General features: G+C 42.4%; 1 protein-coding gene across 7 annotated transcripts in view; it reads right to left on the bottom strand.

Annotated features, from left to right (window-relative positions):
* The window catches only part of CD244 (CD244 molecule), an 83,473-nt gene that overhangs the window by 19,429 nt on the left and 41,208 nt on the right, over positions 1-22,836 (bottom strand). For 2 of the 7 annotated variants that reach the window (XR_009493598.1, XR_009493596.1), the window contains exons 2-10: positions 12,542-12,880; positions 12,177-12,467; positions 10,317-10,424; positions 9,810-9,874; positions 9,560-9,673; positions 7,568-7,621; positions 5,802-5,867; positions 3,893-3,949; positions 2,400-2,598 (exon numbers count right to left, since the gene is read on the bottom strand). Coding sequence is in view for 4 of the 7 variants with exons in the window: in XM_024988200.2 (XP_024843968.1) it covers positions 2,518-2,598; positions 3,893-3,949; positions 5,802-5,867; positions 7,568-7,621; positions 9,560-9,673; positions 9,810-9,874; positions 10,317-10,424; positions 12,177-12,467; positions 12,542-12,880 (1,175 nt within the window). In the remaining 3 variants the exon portion in view is untranslated. Of the gene's footprint in view, positions 1-167; positions 2,599-3,892; positions 3,950-5,801; positions 5,868-7,567; positions 7,622-9,467; positions 9,674-9,809; positions 9,875-10,316; positions 10,425-12,176; positions 12,468-12,541; positions 12,881-22,836 lie in introns of those variants that run through there. The other 5 variants (XM_024988200.2, XM_005203493.5, XM_010802753.4 and 2 more) reach the window with 5 other exon arrangements.

The following is a 22,836-nucleotide window of genomic DNA, read 5'->3' as shown; positions in this document are numbered from 1 at the left end:
AACTTGAATAATTCAATAAGTTTCCATTTGTTTCAATAAGTTGAAATAAGTCTCAATTTGAATAATTCAACCCCCTCAAACATGAAGCTTTCTTGCTTCCAACTCAAAACCCATGTCAGCCCAGCACCATACACAGAAAAGAACATAAATCCAACTCCACTAAGCACTGAGGAGTAGTAACTGATGTTTTCATTCTGTTTTTGTTAATGAGGGTACAGAAGAGGTGGAGGGTGCAGTTACAAATACATTCAGATTTCCTACCACTTCTGTGGCTATCGCTCATCTTTAAAGTTCTGTAGTCACTCCAAACTCCTTCCCTTTCTGCTCCAACTTTTCCCTCTTCCTCCTCAGGCACCCATCCTGCCCCCAGTCTTCTTTCTCCCACGCATCTCATGACGTTTGTAGATCAGTGATAACTAATGTAGATCAATGAAGCTTTTCTTGGTTTTTGTTTTTTGTTTTTGTTTTTTTTGCAACAACCCTGCTTCCACACTGGGCACAATAAGGGGGGAGAAGGGGGAAGGAGGATTTTCCTCTCCTTCAGGCACAGGCTGGGCTCCTCCATTGCTGGTTGTTGTTTAGTTGCTCAGTCGTGTCTTTTTTGCCCACCAGGCTCCTCTGTCCATGGGTTTCCCAGGCAAGAATATTGGAATGGGTTGCCATTTCCTTCTCCGATAATTATCTTTTTAAGACATTATCACAGAGTTCAACAAAGACATATAAGATGATAATGATAATCATTATTATACTTCAGAATAGAGCATCCCAGAAGTCCCTGGACCCATAGGATCTCATGTGCTCCTTAAATAAATCTGCCCAATTCAATATCTGTGCAACTCAGGACATGTAAAAGGCCAGCAGTAGGCAATGGTTAGTATCTCTGCTGTTCATCTGAATTGCTGTGACCCCTATAATTTGCTACTCCTTCTTCTCACGAAACTCCTGACTCAGCTGCTCAGCTGCCCACAGTTGCCTTGGATCCTCTTCCCATCCTTTTGCATATATCCTCCAATTTGTACCCCAACACTTTCTCCCAGATGTGATCTATCAACTAGTCTCCAGGAAGAAGCTAGCTTGACCAATCACACACCCACAGGGGAGAAGGATCTGAGGGGCATGAGCAAGTGGCTATCCCCCAAAACTAAGTGGCCCCTGGGATCTGGGATTCCTAGAATCTGCTGTTCCAGTGTGAACAGGGCTAGGAGACAACTGACAGCTCCCTAGGAGTCCAGACTCCTCTCCAGCAGGAGTCAAACAGCGTGTGTTTATTGATGGCCCACAATTGATGGCCTCTCCTTTGGCTGGGAGAGGGAAAGTACAGAGTAGGGCAGAGACCCATTTACATTTTATTTCCTAAATTTCAGAGAAGAAATTTAAACTGCCTTTAAGTAATAGCACAGTTCTATATTAAATTCATACCTTAAACACAGACTGGGGCAATTGAAGAATCAGGCTCTGTGCAATGTTACCCGTTGGGGTCTCTGACCAGGCCCTCTTCCAGTTCCCCCTTTCCTGGGCTCAACCAGACTTTCAGCCTGCTCCCCACAGTCTTGTGGAAGGGTCTGGCTTGAAGGCTCAGGGGAGCCCAGCAAGGTGCTTGGTTCCTAAGTGCTCAGCTGCCTGAGCCCTCCCTCCAGTGTTTGCCATGGGGCGCATCAGGACTCAGAGTTTAAATGATACTGTTTCTAATAGTGAGGAATGTGTAAAGAAGCCAAAATAGATGTCTAATAATGTGTTTTTGTAAATCAAACATCATTCTGTAGGCAAAGCTGTTTCCACTGCCCGATTATTAGGATGGCATGGACTCTGGGTGATTTTTCCACTCAGCGGTGGGCTTGATCTGCATCATCTACTCTTGCTCCTGCCCACACCCCTTTGTGACCAGATGGCTAGAGGTAAAGTTTAATATGTAGTAGGGAAGTTTTTCCTCTGTATTTATATAGCCCAGGCCTGGCCTCCTTGGAGAACTTGCCAGTATACCTTCACAGAGAGACCTCTTTTTTCTCCTCTGAGCCCCCACTATCTTTCCTTCCTCTTTGGAAGATGGATCTGGGCAAAGAAAGGGTCTAGAAATGTGGTCATCATTGATTAGGGAGGAGTGAAGATGAGTCACCAGGGGAAAACCAGGCAAACAGAATCTTAATGTGATAGTAATAGCATCACATATTTACACAGCACTTGAAGATGACCAGCACTTGGACATGCTGTGTTGTCTTTTGGAAACTACCCAACATCTCTATCTGTTCTTGTCTTGTCTGTAAGTTGAGATATTATTTAACAGCCTTGTTCTTAAAGCAGCTGTTAGAAATCACTTTCAAATAAATAAATTTATATTTTACAAAAATAAAAGTAATGTTAAAAAAAAAGAAATCATTTTCAAACAAATATAGACCACGCACAAACTCATATCATCTCCAGACAAGGAACCACTCTGCAGAGAATCATGAAGCATCATCCATTGTGCTGATTCCCAAAGCAGAAGTTGGGCTGTAAGAGGGGTGAGAACAGCCATGGCAACTAGGAATATATGCAGAAGTTCTCCAGCTCCCTGCGACTCAGTCGAGCAGGGTTCTCAGCTTTGGAAGGTCTTTTTCCAACCTGCAGAAGAAAAGAAGAACTTCAGACTGTCCCACTAAGAGATCCTTATAACAGCCCTGTGGGCTATAAATTATTATCCGCATTCCTCATTCATAACAAAAGGAAGCTCAGCTAGGTAAGGGAAATAACTCAAGGTCAACAACTAGTAAGAAGTAAGAGGCTTGAATCCAGTTCTTCTGGCTCCGTTTCTAGTGCTTTTTAAGGACACCATACTTCTTCATGACCCACTTTGCCTTGGCCCACACAGTGCCCTCTACACACCTTGACTGTCCAGCTGACTTAAATGTGGGGCCGCAGCCCAATGCCAGAAATTCCAGCAGGCACCCATCCACACTCTCCCTTGTGACCCGTGGCAACATCTTTATCAGGCCACAGGTGGAAGCTCAAGTGTTATATGAGGCTGATGAGCAGGGTGCTCTCCATGCCTTAAATTCTCTGGGTATAAATAGGAAATGTAATTATACTACCTTGTAGCATTCTGTGAAGATTAGATGAGATAGTGCACGTGAAGTCACTGGCAGGCTACCACTCATATATATACACAATAAACCTCCAATAAACATTGAGTGCCTACTTTCCATTCCCTAAAAGGCTTGATGAGAATCAATCCAGCTGCCAGGCTCAATGGTCACCATTGTGCAGTGTCCATCCCAGCAGCAGCTGAAGATTATATGTGTCCTGGAGTGATGCCCGATTACTTGCTAACTTGGGGAAATCATTAAGATTCACTTATCCTCCCTTCTGTGCTCCCCACTTCCCAACACACACATATCCATGGAAGAGAGAGAGAGATCCAATGTGTGGCCCACAGCTGGGAAACCAGTCTGGGGACATCCCTAGTTTAAAACCCGGTCTTGGGGACTTCCCTGGTGGTCCAGTGGCTCAGACTCCACACTCCCGATGCAGCAGGCTGGAGTTTGAATCTTGGTCAGGGAACTAGATCCCGCATGCCACAACTAAGAGTTCATATGCTGCAACTAAAGATATCACATGCAGCAGCAAAGATTGAAGATCCCACATGCCATAAATAAGACCTGGAGCAGCCAAATAAATAAATGAATATTGGGGAAAGATCTCCCCAAAAGGAATCAAATCCCCAAAATATGATAAGATCTCGGGTTAGACCATAGCTCTTCTTGAACCTCTGCTTCCTCATCTCTAAAATGAAGATTCACATTAGAAGATCCCTGAAATCCCTCCAACTCTGAGATGCTATGGATGACTTTTCTCACGTGTGATTTCAGGGCTATGCTGTAAGCACTAAACCCATTCAGAAAGAATTCCAGAATCTTACCTCTTCGTAGATAGTTTTATCGAAGGATGGGCTTTGTTTTGTCTTCTTGGATCCAGTCTGGAATTTCAGAGGGGAAAGAATGCTTAACTTCAAGTTAAGAAGTGTCTTACTTTTAACTGATGTGAGAGGTCCCAAAGGAGACTCAGAACCCGGAAAGTCCCTGAAGTTTTCTCACCCAGAATGGTCTAGAATTTTCTACCCCGGGAGTAAACAATGGTGCCCATGGTTTCCAAAGAAGGCACAATACACACTTGCCTATGATATGATATTTCTGAACCAAAGTCAACCACACTCACACACCCCTGAAATTCACACATACACGTATTCCCAGCACCCACACAGACACACACCCTTCAGACAAATCTAATTCAAACACTGCCTCAAACTGTGTATCTTTTCAACACATAGCATACATACGCACGGTTCATGTAAACAGTTCTGCCACACACTTAAGTACCAGTCCTAGCCCATACCCTGAACACGGAGAAACACTGGAGACGTGGGAACTCAGAAGCTTTCTCAGTAGTATACGGAGCTTTCAAAACCTAATACCAAAGCATATGATCACGTGTCTGTGACTATATGTTCATAAACTACAGTGTATAATTTAAATATGGGCTTCTCTCATGGCTCAGCAGTGAAGAACCTGCTTGCCAATGCAGGAGATGAGGATTTGATCCCTGGATTGGGAAGATCCCCTGGAGAAGGAAATGGCAACCCACTCCAGTATTCTTGCCTGATAAATCCCATGGACAGATGAGCCTGGTGGGCTACAGTTCTTGGGGTCACAAAAGAGTCAGACATGATTTAACAACCAAACAACAACATAATTTAAATATAAATATCTCTCATGGAATCTGGGCTTCCTGGGTGCCACTAGTGGTAGAGAACCTGCCTCCCAATACAGGAAACATCAGAGATGCAGGTTCAATCCCTGGGTCAAGAAGATCCCCTGAAGGAGGGCATGGCAACCCACTCCAGTATTCTTGCCTGGAGAATCCAATGGTCAGAGGACCCTGTGGTCCATAGGATCGCAGAATCAGACAGGCCTGAAACAACTTAGTACACATGCATGGTAGAATCCAAGTTGACTTAATGACTTATTAGAAGGGGAGTGAAAGAAAAATCTAAAGATCTTCCCAAACCCTCTCCTCCATTTGACACAAACACAGGAGCCTTGGCCCATATGAGTGCAACACTCCCACAGTTTGGCAGATTCCCAGCTTCCACACTACAGTGGCAAGGTTTTGGCTTCATACTGTGACTCCAGCCTTGGAATTAACCTTCTTCCCACCCTCTTTCTTCCAAGGTAGAAATATGGCCAGGGGCATTAAGATGCCCTACTTTATGGTCCCAGGCACAGGTAACAGCCATGAGCTCAGCTTGGAGCAGGTTTCAAGGGGCCTGTGATGGGTTACCTCAGTCTAGAGACCACCAGCAGCAGGTGACTGGCCAGAACCTTCATCTAAAAGTCAACACTGTGTCTCTCTTGGCCCAGTCTACTCCTCCAGCTGTAGATTATATGCCCCTGCCTTGAAAACCTCTCCAGGACCTCTCAGCATAGCCTCAGCTGGTCTAATGAGGACTAAAGCAGAAAGGAGGTCTAAAGCATCTCCTTTCTGTCTTTGATGGTCTACTGCCTCTCACAAAAACTCACAGAGAAACCAACTCTCCTCCTAATCTCAGAGCTGTTCTTTTTCCCCAAACAGAACCAGAAAGGCATTTCTAGTTGACCCATTAACATTTAAACAGTCATTTCACACAAGCTACTCAAATACACACAGTGGAAGACAACTCACTTGGAAGTACACCCACGCAGACACACAACACACCCTCTGCAAACACATACCTGCATATGCATGGACAAAATACATATCTGTATAAACAGCAGCCCATGGAGAAGACTTACCTTCCAGGAAGCCTGTACCAATGAATACAGTGTATTTGCATTATCTTGTGATGTGGAAGCAGAAGCCTAAAGAAAACAGAAACAAAGCCATTTCAGAAGCACACATCCAGCACAATCCTAGGGAGGCAGGCATCTATCTCTTCCATTCCTCACCCTCAATCTTCCCCAGATGGAAGCTCGAGATGTTAGTGAAAAGAGCCCCAGACTAGTTGGGAGGTCAGACAACCTGAATGCTAGTCCTGCTTTGCCATTAAAGATAGCTGCTAGTTGCTGAGTGCTTATTCTGTATATGCATCCTCCCCTAACCCTTATAACACTCCTACAAAATAAGAATGATCATAATTTGCCCCATTCTACAGATGATATTCCAAAAGGGTAAATAGCCCAAGTCAGACAGTGTGCTCACAATAGAAGCAGGATTTAAACCTCAGACTCTCCAAGATTCTCTCTTCAACACCTCAATAGCTCCCTTTGACATCACACCTTCCCTCTTTGGACCTGAACCAGGTGTTCTCAAAGGCAGGTAACCATCCTCTTTTTGCTCAGAGGAGAAATCTCATTCTCACCAGCATCTCAGTCTGAGAGGAGCTCTTCCCTTGCATTTATTTAAATTCCTCTTGTTATAATTCAGAGTGGCTGAAGCCAGAAATTGTCCTTACATCTCTCTTTGACACACTCTGACCCATTATCAGCAAATAACATCATCTTCAGGGGAACAAGAGAAAGCAACACCCAGCTTGGGAATTCCAGAGTGGCTCTGAGTGGTTGGGTGCCTCCCTCCCTCCTTTCCTCTTTCTCTTCCATTTCTCTCCTCTCTTCCTCTCCCTGCATTGCCTCTCCTTGTCCTCTTCCCCTTCCCTTTCTTCTCTTTCTTCATTTCTTGATCTTCCTCTGAAGCTTATCATCATCCCCTAGGAGTTTTCTTTGCCCTGCAACCTAGCCACAAAGCTAAAGAGTTTGTTGCTTGAAGTCTTAGTGTTAAAAAAAAAAAAGTCATTTTTATCAGGAATTTTCATCACTGGCTGCCAGGAGGCAGCATTTCTTTTGAAAAAGATGCCCCACCCTGGATTATCAACAGTCACTTTAGCAGTCACTATTAGAGGTTGCTTCTCTAGTCTATGGACGAAGTCCTACAACCCCAAAATGTTAAAGATGAAGTAGGTAGAGGTAGAGAGAAGACTCGAAAATCATTTGGCTCAGCTTTGTCACAGCAGAGCTATGCGGCCTTGAGCACGTTTAGTTAGACAGTCTGTTTCCTCATCTACGAAATGAGGTTTCTATTAGACCTATTTCGTGAGGTTGTTTTGTGAGATTCAATAAGAAAACGGCATGTTATGTGCTTAGGAAATGTTATTATTAGGTCATAATTAGATAAAGAACAACACAGATGCATTTTCTCCTGAAAACAGGTATAGTTAAGGGCGAGAATGAAAAGTACAAAGTCCCAAGTACAGGGAGCATCAGGAAGAGAAAACAGAAGTTGAGTCCCCTGACAAGTTTCCTCCTCCCACGGGACCACCCTTGCTACCGAGCATGGAAGAGAAAAGAATGTCTGTGTCTGACTTTCCAGCCCTGTTCAGCTGTCAAGACATTCCAGAACTGCATTCATCTATACAAACAACGTAACGCAACTGAGGCCAAGCTGTCTTCCAGACTCCAGGAGCACCAAGGTCTTACTCTGCCATTCAAGGGTGTGAGTTTCTAGGGTGGCATTAGGAAACCCCCATGGGCAGGCATGGGATGGATTCTAAAAACCAGAGTGGTACCTGGGCCTGGATCGTGGAGTAGATGGTATTCCCTTCTCCAAGGGGTTTCTGCTCCTGCACAAAAGATAGTAAAGGGACATATGGTGACATGAGCAGACAGCTGTGTCTGTCTGGACTTGAATTGACTGGGGAGAAACAGGATAAGAAAAGGGGCTCCGGGGAGCATGGGAAGGAGGTGGTCCTTGCACATCTCAGGATGGGGACAGATACTCACCATGGAGCAGTTAGTGTCATGAGTGAGAAACCACCCAAATGTGAAAGAATTGCATCAAATTACCCTGCATAACGGAGTCTCCTGTAACTTGCTTTACTTTGGTAACTTAGAAACTTGCCTTTGCTGACTTTCTGATTAAATTTGCAGTGTAATTATTGACAATGGGCTGAGCTTTGGGTGGGGCTCTAATCTGAGCCTTACCTATTAAGAAGGGGCTTCCCTGGTGGCTCAAACAATAAAGAATCTGCCTACAATGCAGAAGACCCAGGTTCAATCCCTGGGTCGGGAAGATCCCCTAGAGAAGAAAATGGTAACCCACTCCAAAGGACACAAATTTGGGGACCCTAATTGCTCCAAATCCTCCTTTCTAGACCCAGCTTTGGTGGCCAGCTTGCCCTTGGCTTCAATCCAGCCCCATGCAGCTGTAGTGCTGAGTGGAGCCCTGGCCAAGGCCCAGGGCAGGGAGCACACTCCCTCCCTGCTCCCCTCTTCAGCCCTGCCCCACAGGAGACTGGGGAAGTGGCATTTCATGATGCCCTGAGTACACACTGCCAGCTCTGGCTCGGGGAGAGCCCATGGAGCCCATTACAGTCCATTAGACAAGGGACAAGCTGAGCTCCCTGGAAGCAGGACGGCACTGAGAGAAGCAGGGAAGCATCAGCCATCCTCGGAGGCTAGACTCAAGGCATCTGGCAAGAAACAGAAGTTTATGCTTTTCTCTTCTGCCCAGACCGGACTAAAGTATCTCCAGAAAGGTCAAAGCCAGGACCACGTGAAGCTTGAGATATAAGCCTTCAAGCAGAACCCTGGGGACACTAGCGACAGGCCGTGGAGAGATGGGGCCACAAAGGAGGAAGACCTGAGTCAGAAGCAGAGTAACAGGCTTCAGTCCCCAACAGGTCTCTTTCACTCTAAATAGTTTCCCCTGCGTTCTCCTTTTACCTAATTTAAAGTCATCTTTATTCTGCTGGGGAGGAAAGCCTATTTTTACTGAGTATTTGGGCATCAGTGACTGTTGGAAGATGCACTTGCTCCCGGGAACTGTACCAGCATCCAATAGTGATGGGAGAAACAAAGTCTCCTGCAGTTTTTCATGCCCCATTCTTCCAAGGAAAGAGGCCAGGGGAGCTGCTCTAATTCTAAATTCCCTAATTCCAAAGCCTAGACCTTTAGGAAGCTGCTTCTCTGTTCTGTGAGGCCTCACAGGGCCTCACACTGGTCACCAAGAGGAGCTCCACTGCTGGGACTTCCTCCTGAAGTGAAGTATCAGGAATGGGAGTGGGAAGAGGGCCCTTCCTCCCTACACCCATCACCCTTCCCTCCTGGCATTTCAGCTGGGCACTGCCTTTCCCCAAGGCCTGTCCCCACATCCTGCCCTGCTCAGGGGCAGCACAGCCCCCTGCGGTTTCCTCCTCTCTGACACCCCCTGGACAACAGGAGGAGTCGGCCCAACAGCCTGCAGATACTGACTGGCCAGAGACGTTCCCAGAGGAGCTAACCTTTGCCCCAACCTGGTTACTCTTTAGCACCTCAGCCAGACTCAGGCATCTTCTTCCAAAAATACTGTGAGCATAGGTCACAGAGCCAGCTATGAAACTGCTGCGCTTTGTCTAGTCAGACTGGCATCCTACCCAGCCTGGGCAATGATTAAGAAACCCACAAAAATAAACTTGGATTTGCAAGGACCTAAGAATTTGTGGTCAGACACAAAATGCAAGCAGGTTGGACTCTTCCTGGAGCTTATCCTGGCTGGTGAGACCAGGCAGAAATGAGGATACCAGGGCAGCATCCTTTCCCAGTAGGTACAATTCGGCACCAAGATCCCCTTCTGCTTCCTTTGTCTTCTCTGCCCCCTTATTTTCCTCTTCTTCTCCATGGCCAGAGCTAAGAGGCTAACGGAGAAAAGATATATGGGGAGGACTGAGGACAATTTTCTGGTCCTCACTCTCCCCCTGCCCAGAATGGCCATCCTCCAAAGAATATCTCTCAGACTAACTGAGAGAAATCCCAGCCCCTAGCATATCGTACTTGATTACTCCTGGTTCGCAGGTTGTTGACATCTTCATAGATTGTCAGAACTTTTGGGCTTGTCCCTGTTAGAGGAGGGAAGCAAAGAAAAGAGCTGCAGAGATCTCCAGAAGATGTTCCATCCAGGCTTCCACTTCTGGCAGTCCCATCTCCATCCCATATGACTTAGACCTTGAGGAAAGTTCTAGAAAGTAGGCAGGTTACTGTTTTTCCAGGATACCTGAAAAGCACAGTGGCAGCAACCTCGCCTGACATACCTATTCTATCAGGCCAGACAGACTGCAGGCACATTTGCACATTGGGGAACAGGCTGTAGGCATTCAGCAGCTACCCCAGAGGGCAAGAACAGAAAGAGGGCCCAGCGGCCACTGCCACCCCTCCACCAACCATACACACACACACACACACACACACACACACACACACACTGCTCAATTTACTGGGGGCCCAGGCACATGCCACTGGCGATGTCAAATCAGGCGACACATCTAGGGATTCTGCACTTACGTGACTGCTTCCTCTTCCTCCTCCACACACAGATGTAGGTGAGGGTGCTCAGGAACAGTGCCACGAGGAGAATCACGATGCTCACCAAAATGATCAGAAAGGTGAAATCTGAGGGATATGAAAGACACGAGCCTTGAGTGCTAAGCCCTCTCTCTTCTCCCTTCCCTCCATCTGCTGCGGAATCTGTTTCAGAACCACACTCCCCTCTCAGGTGGCTGGTCTCCTCCCACCCTGTGAATTCACCATCAAAGTCACCTCCCTGCTCATTTGGGCAACCTCCCTTGAGTGATGCTAAGATCATGGGTATTAGTATCTCACAGACCTGGCTCGATTCTAATTCTATAGACTCCGTGCTCTTGGATAATGTCCTTAACCTCTCTGAGCCTGTTTTCTCACTTAGAGAAAGGAGATAATGTTATCTACACATGGGGGTTAATTATGACTTTAATATATGTAAAACATCTGGCACAGCAAAGGTTACATCCATTCATTCTTTTGTTTTTAACTCAACAAACATTTGTTGGGCACCTACTATGTGCCAGGCAATCTTCCATATCACCTTCTGTTATTCCTGCCTTCACTGCTCTTCTTCATTCAAACTTTAACATTTGTGTCACAAATGTAGCCTGATACATAACCCAACCAACATGGGGAGAAGGGAAATGAGCTGATGTTCCAGGTGCCAGCTGACTAGCCTCCTTACAAACATAATTATAATCTTAGCAGCACTTCTGTGAGATACTTATTATTATCATCCCTGCTGCTGCTGCTAAGTCGCTTCAGTCATGTCTGACTCTGTGCGACCCCAGAGACGGCAGCCCACCAGGCTCCCCCATCCCTGGGATTCTCCAGGCAAGAACACTGAAGTGGGCTGCCATTTCCTTCTCCAATGCATGAAAGTGAAAAGTGAAAGTGAAAGTGAAGTCGTGTCTGACTCTTTATGACCCCATGGACTGCAGCCTACCAGGCTCCTTTGTCCATGGGATTTTCTAGGCAAGAGTGCCGGAGTGGGGTGCCATTGCCTTCTCCGATCATCCCTAGTTTACTCAAAAGAAAAACTGAGGTGCAGAGATGTAATGAATCAGCTTGAGATCAGAGAGCTAGTGAATGATGAAGCCATGGTTGGCATGAACAAAACTCCAGTGTCCTTGTCACGCCATATTCCTTCAGCTTGTTTCTTTTTTGCTCATGAGTGTTTAGTTTGTTGCTGTATTTGGGTAGAAGTTCCTTGAGGATGGGGACAGCAGGTTTTTTCCTGTGTCCCCTATGCTGATACCTATGCTAATCACACATTAAGTCTTTGTTTATATAATTAAAAGTGGTGTAAACTTAACTCAGAAAAAAAGAAAAAAAAACTTAACTCAGGATAACTCTTAGAATGAGCATAAGCAAAAAAAGAAAAAACACGAACTCTTCTAAGTACCCCCAAGATGATCTTGATGACCACGTGACCCAGAGTACAGTGCAGAGCATAGTTACCTCTTGGGAAACTATATGGCTTGGGGGAGTTATCACTCAGGAGGAGGAAGGAGGTCTCCATCAGTCTCTCAGAAAAAGAATGTAATGATCAGCACCCACGTCAGGGCAGTGACTCATCAAACAACTAAGCATTCCCTACACGAAGGAGAAATTCACATCTCCCAGAAGGAAGTTCTTTATGGGGATAGAATTCTTCCTCAACCAAGACAGCCCTGGTTTTACAGGGACTGTATGCCTAGAGGTCAAGGCTTACCTTGGGAAGGGCTGCAAAGCTCTGTAGGAGCCAGTCAGGGGATCTCATATCAAGTCTCCTTTGCAATGAGCCTGGCTGTGGGGCTCCACACCTTCAGCCCCTCTTATTGCCCAAAGTGCTCCACTTACCTTGGTGGTCACTCTGACAGCCCTGAGTTAGTTGGAGGCTGTGGTTTGCCCAACTGACTGGATTACTGACATTGCAGGTATATACGTGTGAAGCATTGACATCAATGTTCTCCACCAGTTCTGTGATGTTCCCAGGTATCTGGATCAGATTACTCCCTTTATACCAAGCATAGCTCACATCACCACCTCTGGCGACTGAGCAGGACAGAGTCACTTGACAAATGCCCCCATCCAGGACCTTCCACTTCTCCACCAGATGGGGCTTCTCAACACGATCTAGAAGCAGAGATTCTGATCAGAAAGATGCTGGAAATACAAGCCCTGCAAGAGTTACAGGGGCAAGATGAGCTGTCCTGAGGACTCACCAAATATAGAAACATTGAACTGGTGTTTCCAAACATTCCCAGCGTGACTGGTGACCTCCAGGATGTAGAGGCCACTGTCCTGTGGCTGAGCTGCCTCGATGAGAAGAGTGAAGTCTTTGCTTGTAAAATTGAAGCTTTTGTTGAAACAGTTTGGATTCTGACCCAAAGTTCTCCTTACTTCGATCCGGCCAGAATAATTGCTCCAAGACCATGTAAAACAATTACTTGAATTTGAGTATGGTTGAATCTTCCATTTAACAGAGTATGTATTTGTTTGTAAGCTGCGGGGGCGTAACCAGACAGGCTCTCCTGAGATTCCAACCACATGATCAGTAGAACCTAGGAATTACAGGAAAGAGAACCTATGCTGGAGCTGGAAGAAAGGGTATCAAGCCTGAGCAATGTGGATTATTGGATGTGACCTCCCTTAAACCAAGAGGATGGAAATGCATATGAAGAGCCCGGAGTCTAAGAAAACCTGAAAGTCTATCTCCCTTATCTGCCTCCCCTACCCCACGCTCTGTGCCCTCGTCTGAAGAGCCCACAAACAAGTAACAACAGTGACAATTTCTTGACTGCTTATTATGGGACAGGAAGATTTTAAACACTGTACATATTTTTACTTTTTCACTTTACAATGACTCAAAAAGGGTCTTAGCCCCATTTTAGAGATGAGGAAACTGAGTTAGAAAGAACTTAAAAGTAATTGGACCAAGTTACACAGAGAAAGATGAATCCAAAATCCAGTCAATTTGGCTTTAGAGGACAAATCCTTAACCAGTATGTTTTAAATATCGTATATGAAGTCTCTCTTTCCCTGTAGGGCTGAGGTAAGCAACAGTGGCCAGCAGTGACTACTGGGAATTCTTTTTATTTTTTAATTTTCAGTTTTAATTGGAGGATAATTGCTTTACAGTACTGTGTTGGTTTCTGCCATGTATCAGCATGTATCAGTCATAGATATATATACATGTCCCCTTCCCCTTGAACCTCCCTCCCATCTCCCACCCCATCTCACCTCTCTAAGTTGTTATAGAGCACCCGGGTTGAGCTCCTTGCGTCATACAGCAAATTCCCACAATCTATTTTACATACAGTAACATACATGTTTTAATGTTACTCTTTCCATTCATCTCCCGCTCCTTCCCTCACTGTGTCCATAAGTCTGTTCTCTATATCTGCATCTCCATTAATGCTCTGCAAATAGGTTCATCAGTTTCATCTTTCTAGATTTCATATACATGTGTTAATATGTGTTTTTCTCTTTCTGACCTACTTAACTCTGTATAAATAGGCTCTACGTTCATTAGCATTGACTCAGATGTGTTCTTTTTTATGGCTGTGTAATATTCCATTGTATATATGCACCACAACTTCTTTGCCCATTTATCTGTTGATGGACATCTAGGTTGCTCCCATGTCCTAGCTATTGTAAACAGTGCTGCAGTGAATATGTGTACATGTGTCTTTTCAATTATGGTTTCAAATGACCAGACCCAGTAAGGTTAACTGCTCAAGCTGAACTCATAGCTCCATCATCTGTCCTCCCATAGAACTAGAACTAGATTCATAATCCTTTCTTTTAGCACTTAAAGTGTTCGTTTTAGGACTGTGATCATTATTCATTAAGGTTTGTCAAATTTTTAGTTACCAGAAATTATCCACAGGATTGTTCCATAGAAAACAAATCAAGAGAGAAAAATAAAACTATACTACCAAAGTATATCCCAGTACATCCCTCCCAAAGGACAAAGAAGGGGACTAATGACCATGGGAGTGCGACATAGAGCTGCTTGTCATTGCCTATGCTAGAGCACCCCACTGCAATCAACGTAAACAAGTGGAAATTCCTGTGGCCATTTTTGTCAGGGAAGCTATGCAGCATGGCCCAGTGGATGCAGGGACAGGTGGATGCCTGTCTGAGTGGGTTGAAAAGGGTCAGGGAGAATCTGCAGGAGAGAACAGAAGATGGAGGTAGTTATACAAACATATTTTTTCAAATGGAGAACATTGAGAATAGAGCATTGGAGAGAGATTTCTAGATGTCCACATGCATTATAAACATTCACTCCTAACCATACATTCACACTGGCATTTTCTCAAGAGACTAAGTAAACAATTAAAAGACTTATAATTACTATTTGGTGAATATAATATGATTCTCTGATTTGACACTCCTAAAAGTAAAACACATGGAGATCCTATTCATATTCCTATGACTTGAACTGGCTCTGCTCATTACCAGACCAAAAGCAGAGACTATGCTATACACCTCCGTGACTGTCTCTTGAGATCCTGCCACTATCTAAAGATCTTGAGAACAAGGGTGAACAATAAAATAATTACTAAACCTACAAAAAGGACATGCACTGTACTCACCAATTATGTAGCCTTTACTGAATCCCTACTGTACCCAGGCCCCTAAAAAGGCAGAGCCTCTTCATGAATAAGATACGATTCTTGATGCCAGAGAATTTATGATCTGGAAATAGAACATGTTTTCATTCTGCACCATACACGTCAACATTGAGATAAATAATCATCTAAGCAATTCTAATTCCACTAATGGAAGACTAGATTAAGACATGCAGCCAATGCTTCCACTGAAAATAACTAGAAAAATGGGCAAAGTATAAACATATGTTGTTAACAGCATCAGAGAGCTAATAAAGTCATATAAAGTTATAGGTCCAAGATCTGTAGGAAGGAAATTCAGAGAAGTGAGACCAGCATTTTTGACTCCTGCTCCTTAGAGGCATCTTCTGAGTCCATAAAAAGCAGCTGAAAAGCTGAGAAGCTGAGCAGAGTTTACAGTAAACTCGAGGATCTAAAAGAACATGGAGTTCAGAACATCTTGATAGGAAGTGGGTACACCTAAATTCATCATATTTGGGGTTGGTACCACAAAGAGGTACACAGTAAAAGTAAGGGTGAATAAGGAATAGGCCAGCTCTCATAGAGATTAAAGCCAAATTTTGAATAATCTCAACCCTGGATTGGATTAACATTATAAAAAATCTCCAGTATTTCTAATCTAGCTGCCTATTAGAGACAAATATAAATTATTCCTGTAGGAAAATAACAAAAGCCAGCACATTACATATTTCTAAAATTTTTCATACAACAATGTCCAAAATGAAATAAAGGATAAACAGACGTAAGAAGAAGAAACATGTCCATAAACCAAGAGAACTAGGCCCAAGGGACATTTAAATAATAATGTTATCAATCATAAGCTTTAAAGTAATTTTGTTTAACATGTTTAAGGAAATAAAATATGCTTGAGAATTATAGCAAAGAACAAGTGTGATAGAAAGCAAAAGTGGCCATGCTCTCTGCAATGTGACTTTGTAGCTCTTTCCATCATCAAGAGATAGTTCCCTTTCCCATCTCTGTAACCAGGCTGGCCTTTTGAAGAGAATGCAGCAAAAATTAGGTTCTGTTAGTTCTAAGCCTAAATCTACAGGGGCATTGCACATGCCTCTTGGAATGTGCCTTTACATGTTCTCTTGAAACCTGTCTAGCTGACATATAAACAAGACTCGGATAGCCTTCTGGGGGATGAGAGCTCACACGGGGCAAGCTAAGGCCATCTTGGATCCACCATCACCAGCCAATCTGGCAGCTCACCATATTTGCATAAATGGTGCAGGCTGAAATGAAAAGAGTAACTCAGTTGACCTCTGCCCAAGTTGCCAACTAGTGGAATCATTGACTAAATAAGTGGTGGTTGTTTTAAACTAATAAGATTGGAGGTGCTTCATTGTACAGCAATAATTACCTGAAAAAATGAAATTTTTTAGGTTCTGTTAGTTCTAACCCTAAGATCTGAGAGCCAAATGAAAACGAGCCAACTCATTAGAAAAAACCCTGATGCTTGGAAGTATTGAAGGCAGGAGGAGAAGGGGACGTCAGAGGATGAGATAGTTGGATGGCATCACTGACTCAATGGACATGAGTCTGAGCAGCTTTGGGAGATGGTGAAGGACAGGGAAGCCTGGATTTGTGGCAGTCCATGGGGTTACAAAGAGTTGGGCATGACTGAGTGATTGAACAACAGCAAAAATGAAAATTGTAGAAATAAAACATAAAATAACTGAAAATTTAACTCAATTGAGAACTTTTATGATTACAACAGTATGAAAACTGTTTCTTTTTTCACAGAAAGAAAAATGAGAAAAGAACAAACATATGGAGACTAAACAACGTGCTCCTAAAAAGCCAATGGGTCAACAATGAAATCAAAAAAGAAATCAGAAAAAGCCTGTAGATAAATTAAAATGAAAACATAGTCTTAGATTATGTTTTATAACAAAGATTATAACCTCATGAGATAACCTTTAGAGTTATCAAAGATAATGATGTCATAACCTTATGAGTTAACAAACATAACCTTATGAGATGCAGCAAAAGCAGTTCTAAGAGGGAAGTTCATAGCAATATAGGCCCACCTCAAAAAAATAAGAAAAATCTCAAAAAAGCTACCTATAGCCTAAAAGAATTAGAAAAAGAAGAACAAACAAAACCCAAAGTCAGCATACGGAAGAAAATAATGAAGATCAGAGAGAAAATAGAGATCAAAAAACAATAGAAAAGATCAGTAGCTATATATGACAAACCCACAGCAAACATTATCCTCAATGGTGAAAAATGGAAAGCATTTCCCCTAAAGTCGGGAACAAGACAAGGGTGCCCACTTTCACCACTACTATTCAACATAGTTTTGGAAGTTTTGGCCACAGAAATCAGAGCAGAAAAAGAAATAAAAGGAATCCAGATTGGAAAAGAAGAAGTAAAACTCTCACTGTTTGCAGATGACATGATCCTCTACATAGAAAACCCTAAAGACTCCACCAGAAAATTACTAGAGCTAATCAATGAATATAGTAAAGTTGCAGGATATAAAATCAACACACAGAAATCCCTTGCATTCCTATACACTAATAATGAGAAAATAGAAAGAGAAATTAAGGAAACAATTCCATTCACCATTGCAATGAAAAGAATAAAATACTTAGGAATATATCTAAGAAACTAAAGACCTATATATAGAAAACTATAAAACACTGGTGAAAGAAATCAACTGCTAACTGCTAAGTCACTTCAGTCATGTCCGACTATGTGCAACCCCATAGACGGCAGCCCACCAGACTCCCCCATCCCTGGGATTCTCCAGGCAAGAACACTGGAGTGGGTTGCCATTTCCCTCTCCAATGCATGAAAGTGAAAAGTAAAAGTGAAGTCGCTCATTCATGTCCGACCCTCAGCGATCCCATGGACTGCAGCCTACCAGGCTCCTTCATCCATGGGGTTTTCCAGGCAAGAGTACTGGAGTGGGGCGCCATTGCCTTCTCCAGAAAGAAATCAAAGAGGACACAAGTAGATGGAGAAATATACCATGTTCATGGATCGGTAGAATCAATATAGTGAAAATGAGTATACTACCCAGAGCAATCTATAGATTCAATGCAATCCCTATCAAGCTACCAATGGTATGTTTCACAGAGCTAGAACAAATAATTTCACAATTTGTATGGAACTACAAAAAACCTCGAATAGCCAAAGCAATCTTGAGAAAGAAGAATGGAACTGGAGGCATCAACCTGCATGACTTCAGGCTCTACTACAAAGCCACAGTCATCAAGACAGTATGGTACTGGCACAAGGACAGAAATATAGACCAATGGAACAAAATAGAAAGCCCAGAGATAAACCCACGCACCTATGGACACCTTATCTTTGACAAAGGAGGCAAGAACATACAATGGAGAAAAGACAAACTCTTTAACAAGTGGTGCTGGGAAAACTGGTCAACCACTTGTAAAAGAATGACACTAGAACACTTTCTAACACCATACACAAAAATAAACTCAAAATGGATTAAAGATCTAAACATAAGACCAGAAACTATAAAACTCTTGGAGGAGAACATAGGCAAAACAGTCTCCAACATAAATCACAGCAGGATCCTCTATGACCCACCTCCCAGAATATTGGAAATAAAGGCAAAAATAGACAAATGGGATCTAATTAAAATTAAAAGCTTCTGCACAACAAAAGAAACTATAAGCAAGGTGAAAAGACAGCCTTCAGAATGGGAGAAAATAATAGCAAATGAAGCAACTGACAAACAACTAATCTCAAAAATATACAAGCAACTCCTACAGCTCAATTCCAGAAAAATAAATGACCCAATCAAAAAATGGGCCAAAGAACTAAATAGACATTTCTCCAAAGAAGACATATAGATGGCTAACAAACACATGAAAAAATGCTCAACATCACTCATTATCAGAGAAATGCAAATCAAAACCACAATGAGGGACCATTTCATGCCAGTCAGAATGGCTGTGATCCAAAAGTCTACAAGCAATAAATGCTGGAGAGGATGTGGAGAAAAGGGAACCCTCTTACACTGTTGGTGGGAATGCAAACTAGTACAGCCACTATGGAGAACAGTGTGGAGATTCCTTTAAAAACTGGAAATAGAACTGCCATATGATCCAGCAATCCCACTGCTGGGCATACACACCGAGGAAACCAGAATTGAAAGAGACACGTGTACCCCAAAGTTCATCGCAGCACTGTTTATAATAGCTAGGACATGGAAGCAACCTAGATGTCCATCAGCAGATGAATGGATAAGAAAGCTGTGGTACATATACAGAATGGAGTATTACTCAGCCATTAAAAAGAATATATTTGAATCAGTTCTAATGAGGTAGATGAAACTGGAGCCTATTATACAGAGTGAAGTAAGCCAGAAGGACAAACACCAATACAGTATACTAACGCATATATATGGAATTTAGAAAGATGGTAATGACAACCCTGTATGGGAGATGGCAAAAGAGACACAGATGTATAGAACAGTCTTTTGGACTCTGTGGGAGAGGGAGGGGGGGATGATTTGGGAGAATGGCATTGAAACATGTATAATATCATATGTGAAATGAATCGCCAGTCCAGGTTCGATGCAGGATACAGGATGCTTGGGGCTGGTGCACTGGGATGACCCAGAGGGATGTTATGGGGAGGGAGGTGGGAGGGGGGTTCAGGATGGGGAACACGTGTACACCTGTGGTGGATTCATGTTGATGTATGGCAAAATCAATATAATATTGTAAAGTAATTAGCCTCTAATTAAAATAAATAAATTTTTAAAAAGAAAAGATCAATAAGTCCAAGAGTTAATTTTTTGAAAAGGTGAACAAAATCAACAAATCTCTAGCCAGGCTCACCAAGAAGAAAAGAGAGAGGACCCAAATAAACAAAATAAGAAATGTAAGAGAAGACATTTTAACCACTGAAACCACAAAAAAACATTTTTTAAAAAACTGAGAACACAGTGAATAGTTTATATGTAAGCAAGTTGGACAACCTGGAAGAAATTAACAAGTTTCTAGAAACATATAGCCAGCTAAAACTGAGTCAAGAAGAAACAGACCATTCAAACACACTGATCACTACAAGTGAAATAGAATCTATAATTTAACAAAACTCCCTGCAAACAAAATCCAAGACTGGACAGCTTTACTAAGGAATTCTACCGAACATACCAAAAAGAATTTCTACCTATCCTTCTCAAACTATTCCAAAAAATTTAAGAGGAGGAAACAGTCCCAAATTTATTCTACAAAGCCACCATAATCGTGATACCAAAACCAGACAAAGACACAACAAAAGAAAATTATAGGCCAATATCTTTAATGAATATAGATGCAAAAATCCTTAATAAAATATTAGCAAACTGAATCCAACATTACATAAAAAGGGATCATACACTATGACCAAGTTGCTTTCATTCCAGCGTCATGAGGATGGTTCAACATACATAAATCAATCAGTGTGATACATCACATTCATACAAGGAAAGATAAAACATGATTATCTCAATAGACACAGGAAATGCACTTGACAAAATTCAACATCCACTCATGATATTAAAAAAAAAAAAACTCTTACCACACTGGTTATAGAGGGAACATATCTCAACATAATAAAAGTCATTTATGACAAAGCCATAGTCAACATAATACTCAATGGTGAAAAGCTGAAAGTCTTTCCGCTAAAATTTGGAATAAGAAAAAATTCCGATTTTCCCCACTTCTATTCAATATAGTATTGGAAGTCCTAGACACAGCAATCCAACAAGAAAAACAAATAAAAGGTATCCAAATTGGAAAGAAAGATGTAAATTTGTTAGCAGATGACAAAATACTATATATAGAAAACCCTAAAGATTCCACACAAAAACAATTAGAACTAATATCTGAATTCAGCAAGGTAACAGAATGTAAGATTAATACAGAGAAATCAGTTACATTTCTTTACACTAACAATGAAATATCAGAAAGGGAATGTAAAAAAGAAAAAACAATACCTTTTAAAATCACCCCCCCCCACACACACACACAAAAAAAAATTCTTAGGAATAAACCTGACCAAAGAGGTAAAAGACTTATATGCTGGGAACTATAAAACATTAATAAAGGAAATTAAAGATGATTCAAAGAAATGGAAAGATATCTCATACCCTTGGATTAATTAATTAAAAATATTAATTATTGTTAAACTGCCCATATTACCCAAAGCAATCTACAGATTTAATACAACTCTACCAAATTACTCATGACACTTTTCACCAAACTAGAACAAATAATCTTAAAATTATTTTATGGAATCATAATAGACCCAGAATAGCCAAAGCAATACTCAAGAAAAAGAACAAAGCAAGAGGCATAACCCTCCATGCTTCGGATAAACACTACAAAGCTACAGTAATCAGAACTGTGTGGTACTGGCACAAAAACAGACATATGGATCAATGGAACAGACTAGAAAGCCCAGAAATAAACCTACATATCTTCAGTCAATTAATCTTCAACAAAGAAGGCAAGAATATAGAATGGGAAAAAGATAGCTTCTTCTGTAAGTGGTACTGGGAAATTTGATAGTTGAATACAAATCAATGAAGTTAGAACACACCCTCACACCATCATGCACATCAGAGTAGTCTCCACTCAGATGCGGGTTAGTGGGTTAGAGAATGAGAGTCAGGCTCTGCCACTTGGATTGACTCTTCCTTTAACAAATGATTTCTCTGTAGCCGGCAAGGCTGTTTTATAGCATTTTAACCACAGTAGAACTTCTTCCAAAATTGAAGTCAATCCATTCAAACCCTGCTGCTTCTTTATCAACTAAATTTATGTAATATTCTGAATCCTTTGCTGTCGTTTTAACAATTGATTGTGTTCACCATCTCTTATGAGTGCAGTTTGTGGCAACACAAAACAATTGCAATAATGACATCAAAGGTCACTGATCACAGATCATCATTACAAATATAATAATAATGAAAACATCTGAAATATTGAGGGAATAACCCAAATGTGACAAGGAGACACAAAGTGAGCAAATGCTGCTGTTGGGAAAACAGAGCTAACAGACTTCTATGACACAGGGTTGATATAAACCTACAATAACATGAAGTTCAATAAAACAAGGTATGCCTATTTATAACTGACAACCCAACAAAAAATGGCAGAAGACCGGCAGGCAGGCACTTGATAAAAACCTGATACCCAATTGGCAAACAAGCAGCAAAAAGGTCCCCAACATTGTTGGTTATCAGAAAATAATGAGAATACTATATCTGCACCAAAATGGCTAAAAGACTGAAAATTCCAAGTGTTGGCAGGGATGAGATTCAATTGAGGCTCTCATTCATTGCTAGGGAGAGTCCAAATTGGCACAGTTACTTTGGAAAACTGACAATATCTTTTAAAACTAAAGTTCAGATCAGATCAGATCAGTTGCTCAGTCATGTCGGACTCTTTGTGACCCCATGAATCGCAGCACGCCAGGCCTCCCTGTCCAACACCAACTCCCGGAGTTCACTCAGACTCACGTCCATCGAGTCAGTGATGCCATCCAGCCATCTCATCCTCTATCGACCCCTTCTCCTCCTGCCCCCAATCCCTCCCAGCATCAGAGTCTTTGCCAATGAGTCAACTCTTCGCATGAGGTTGCCAAAGTACTGGAGTTTCAGCTTTAGCATCATTCCTTCCAAAGAAATCCCAGGGCTGATCTCCTTCACAATGGACTGGTTGGATTTCCTTGCAGTCCAAGGGACTCTCAAGAGTCTTCTCCAACACCACAGTTCAAAAGCATCAGTTCTTCAGTGCTCAGCTTTCTTCACAGTCCAACTCTCACATCCATACATGGCCACTGGAAAAACCATAGCCTTGACTAGACGAACCTTTGTTGGCAAAGTCATGTCTCTGCTTTTGAAT

This window comes from Bos taurus, chromosome 3 (genome assembly GCF_002263795.3).
Source record: "Bos taurus isolate L1 Dominette 01449 registration number 42190680 breed Hereford chromosome 3, ARS-UCD2.0, whole genome shotgun sequence".
Classification (NCBI taxonomy): domain Eukaryota; kingdom Metazoa; phylum Chordata; class Mammalia; order Artiodactyla; family Bovidae; genus Bos; species Bos taurus.
The sequence above is the reverse complement of the archived record's forward strand: the minus strand, read 5'-3'. Positions and strand labels throughout refer to the sequence as shown.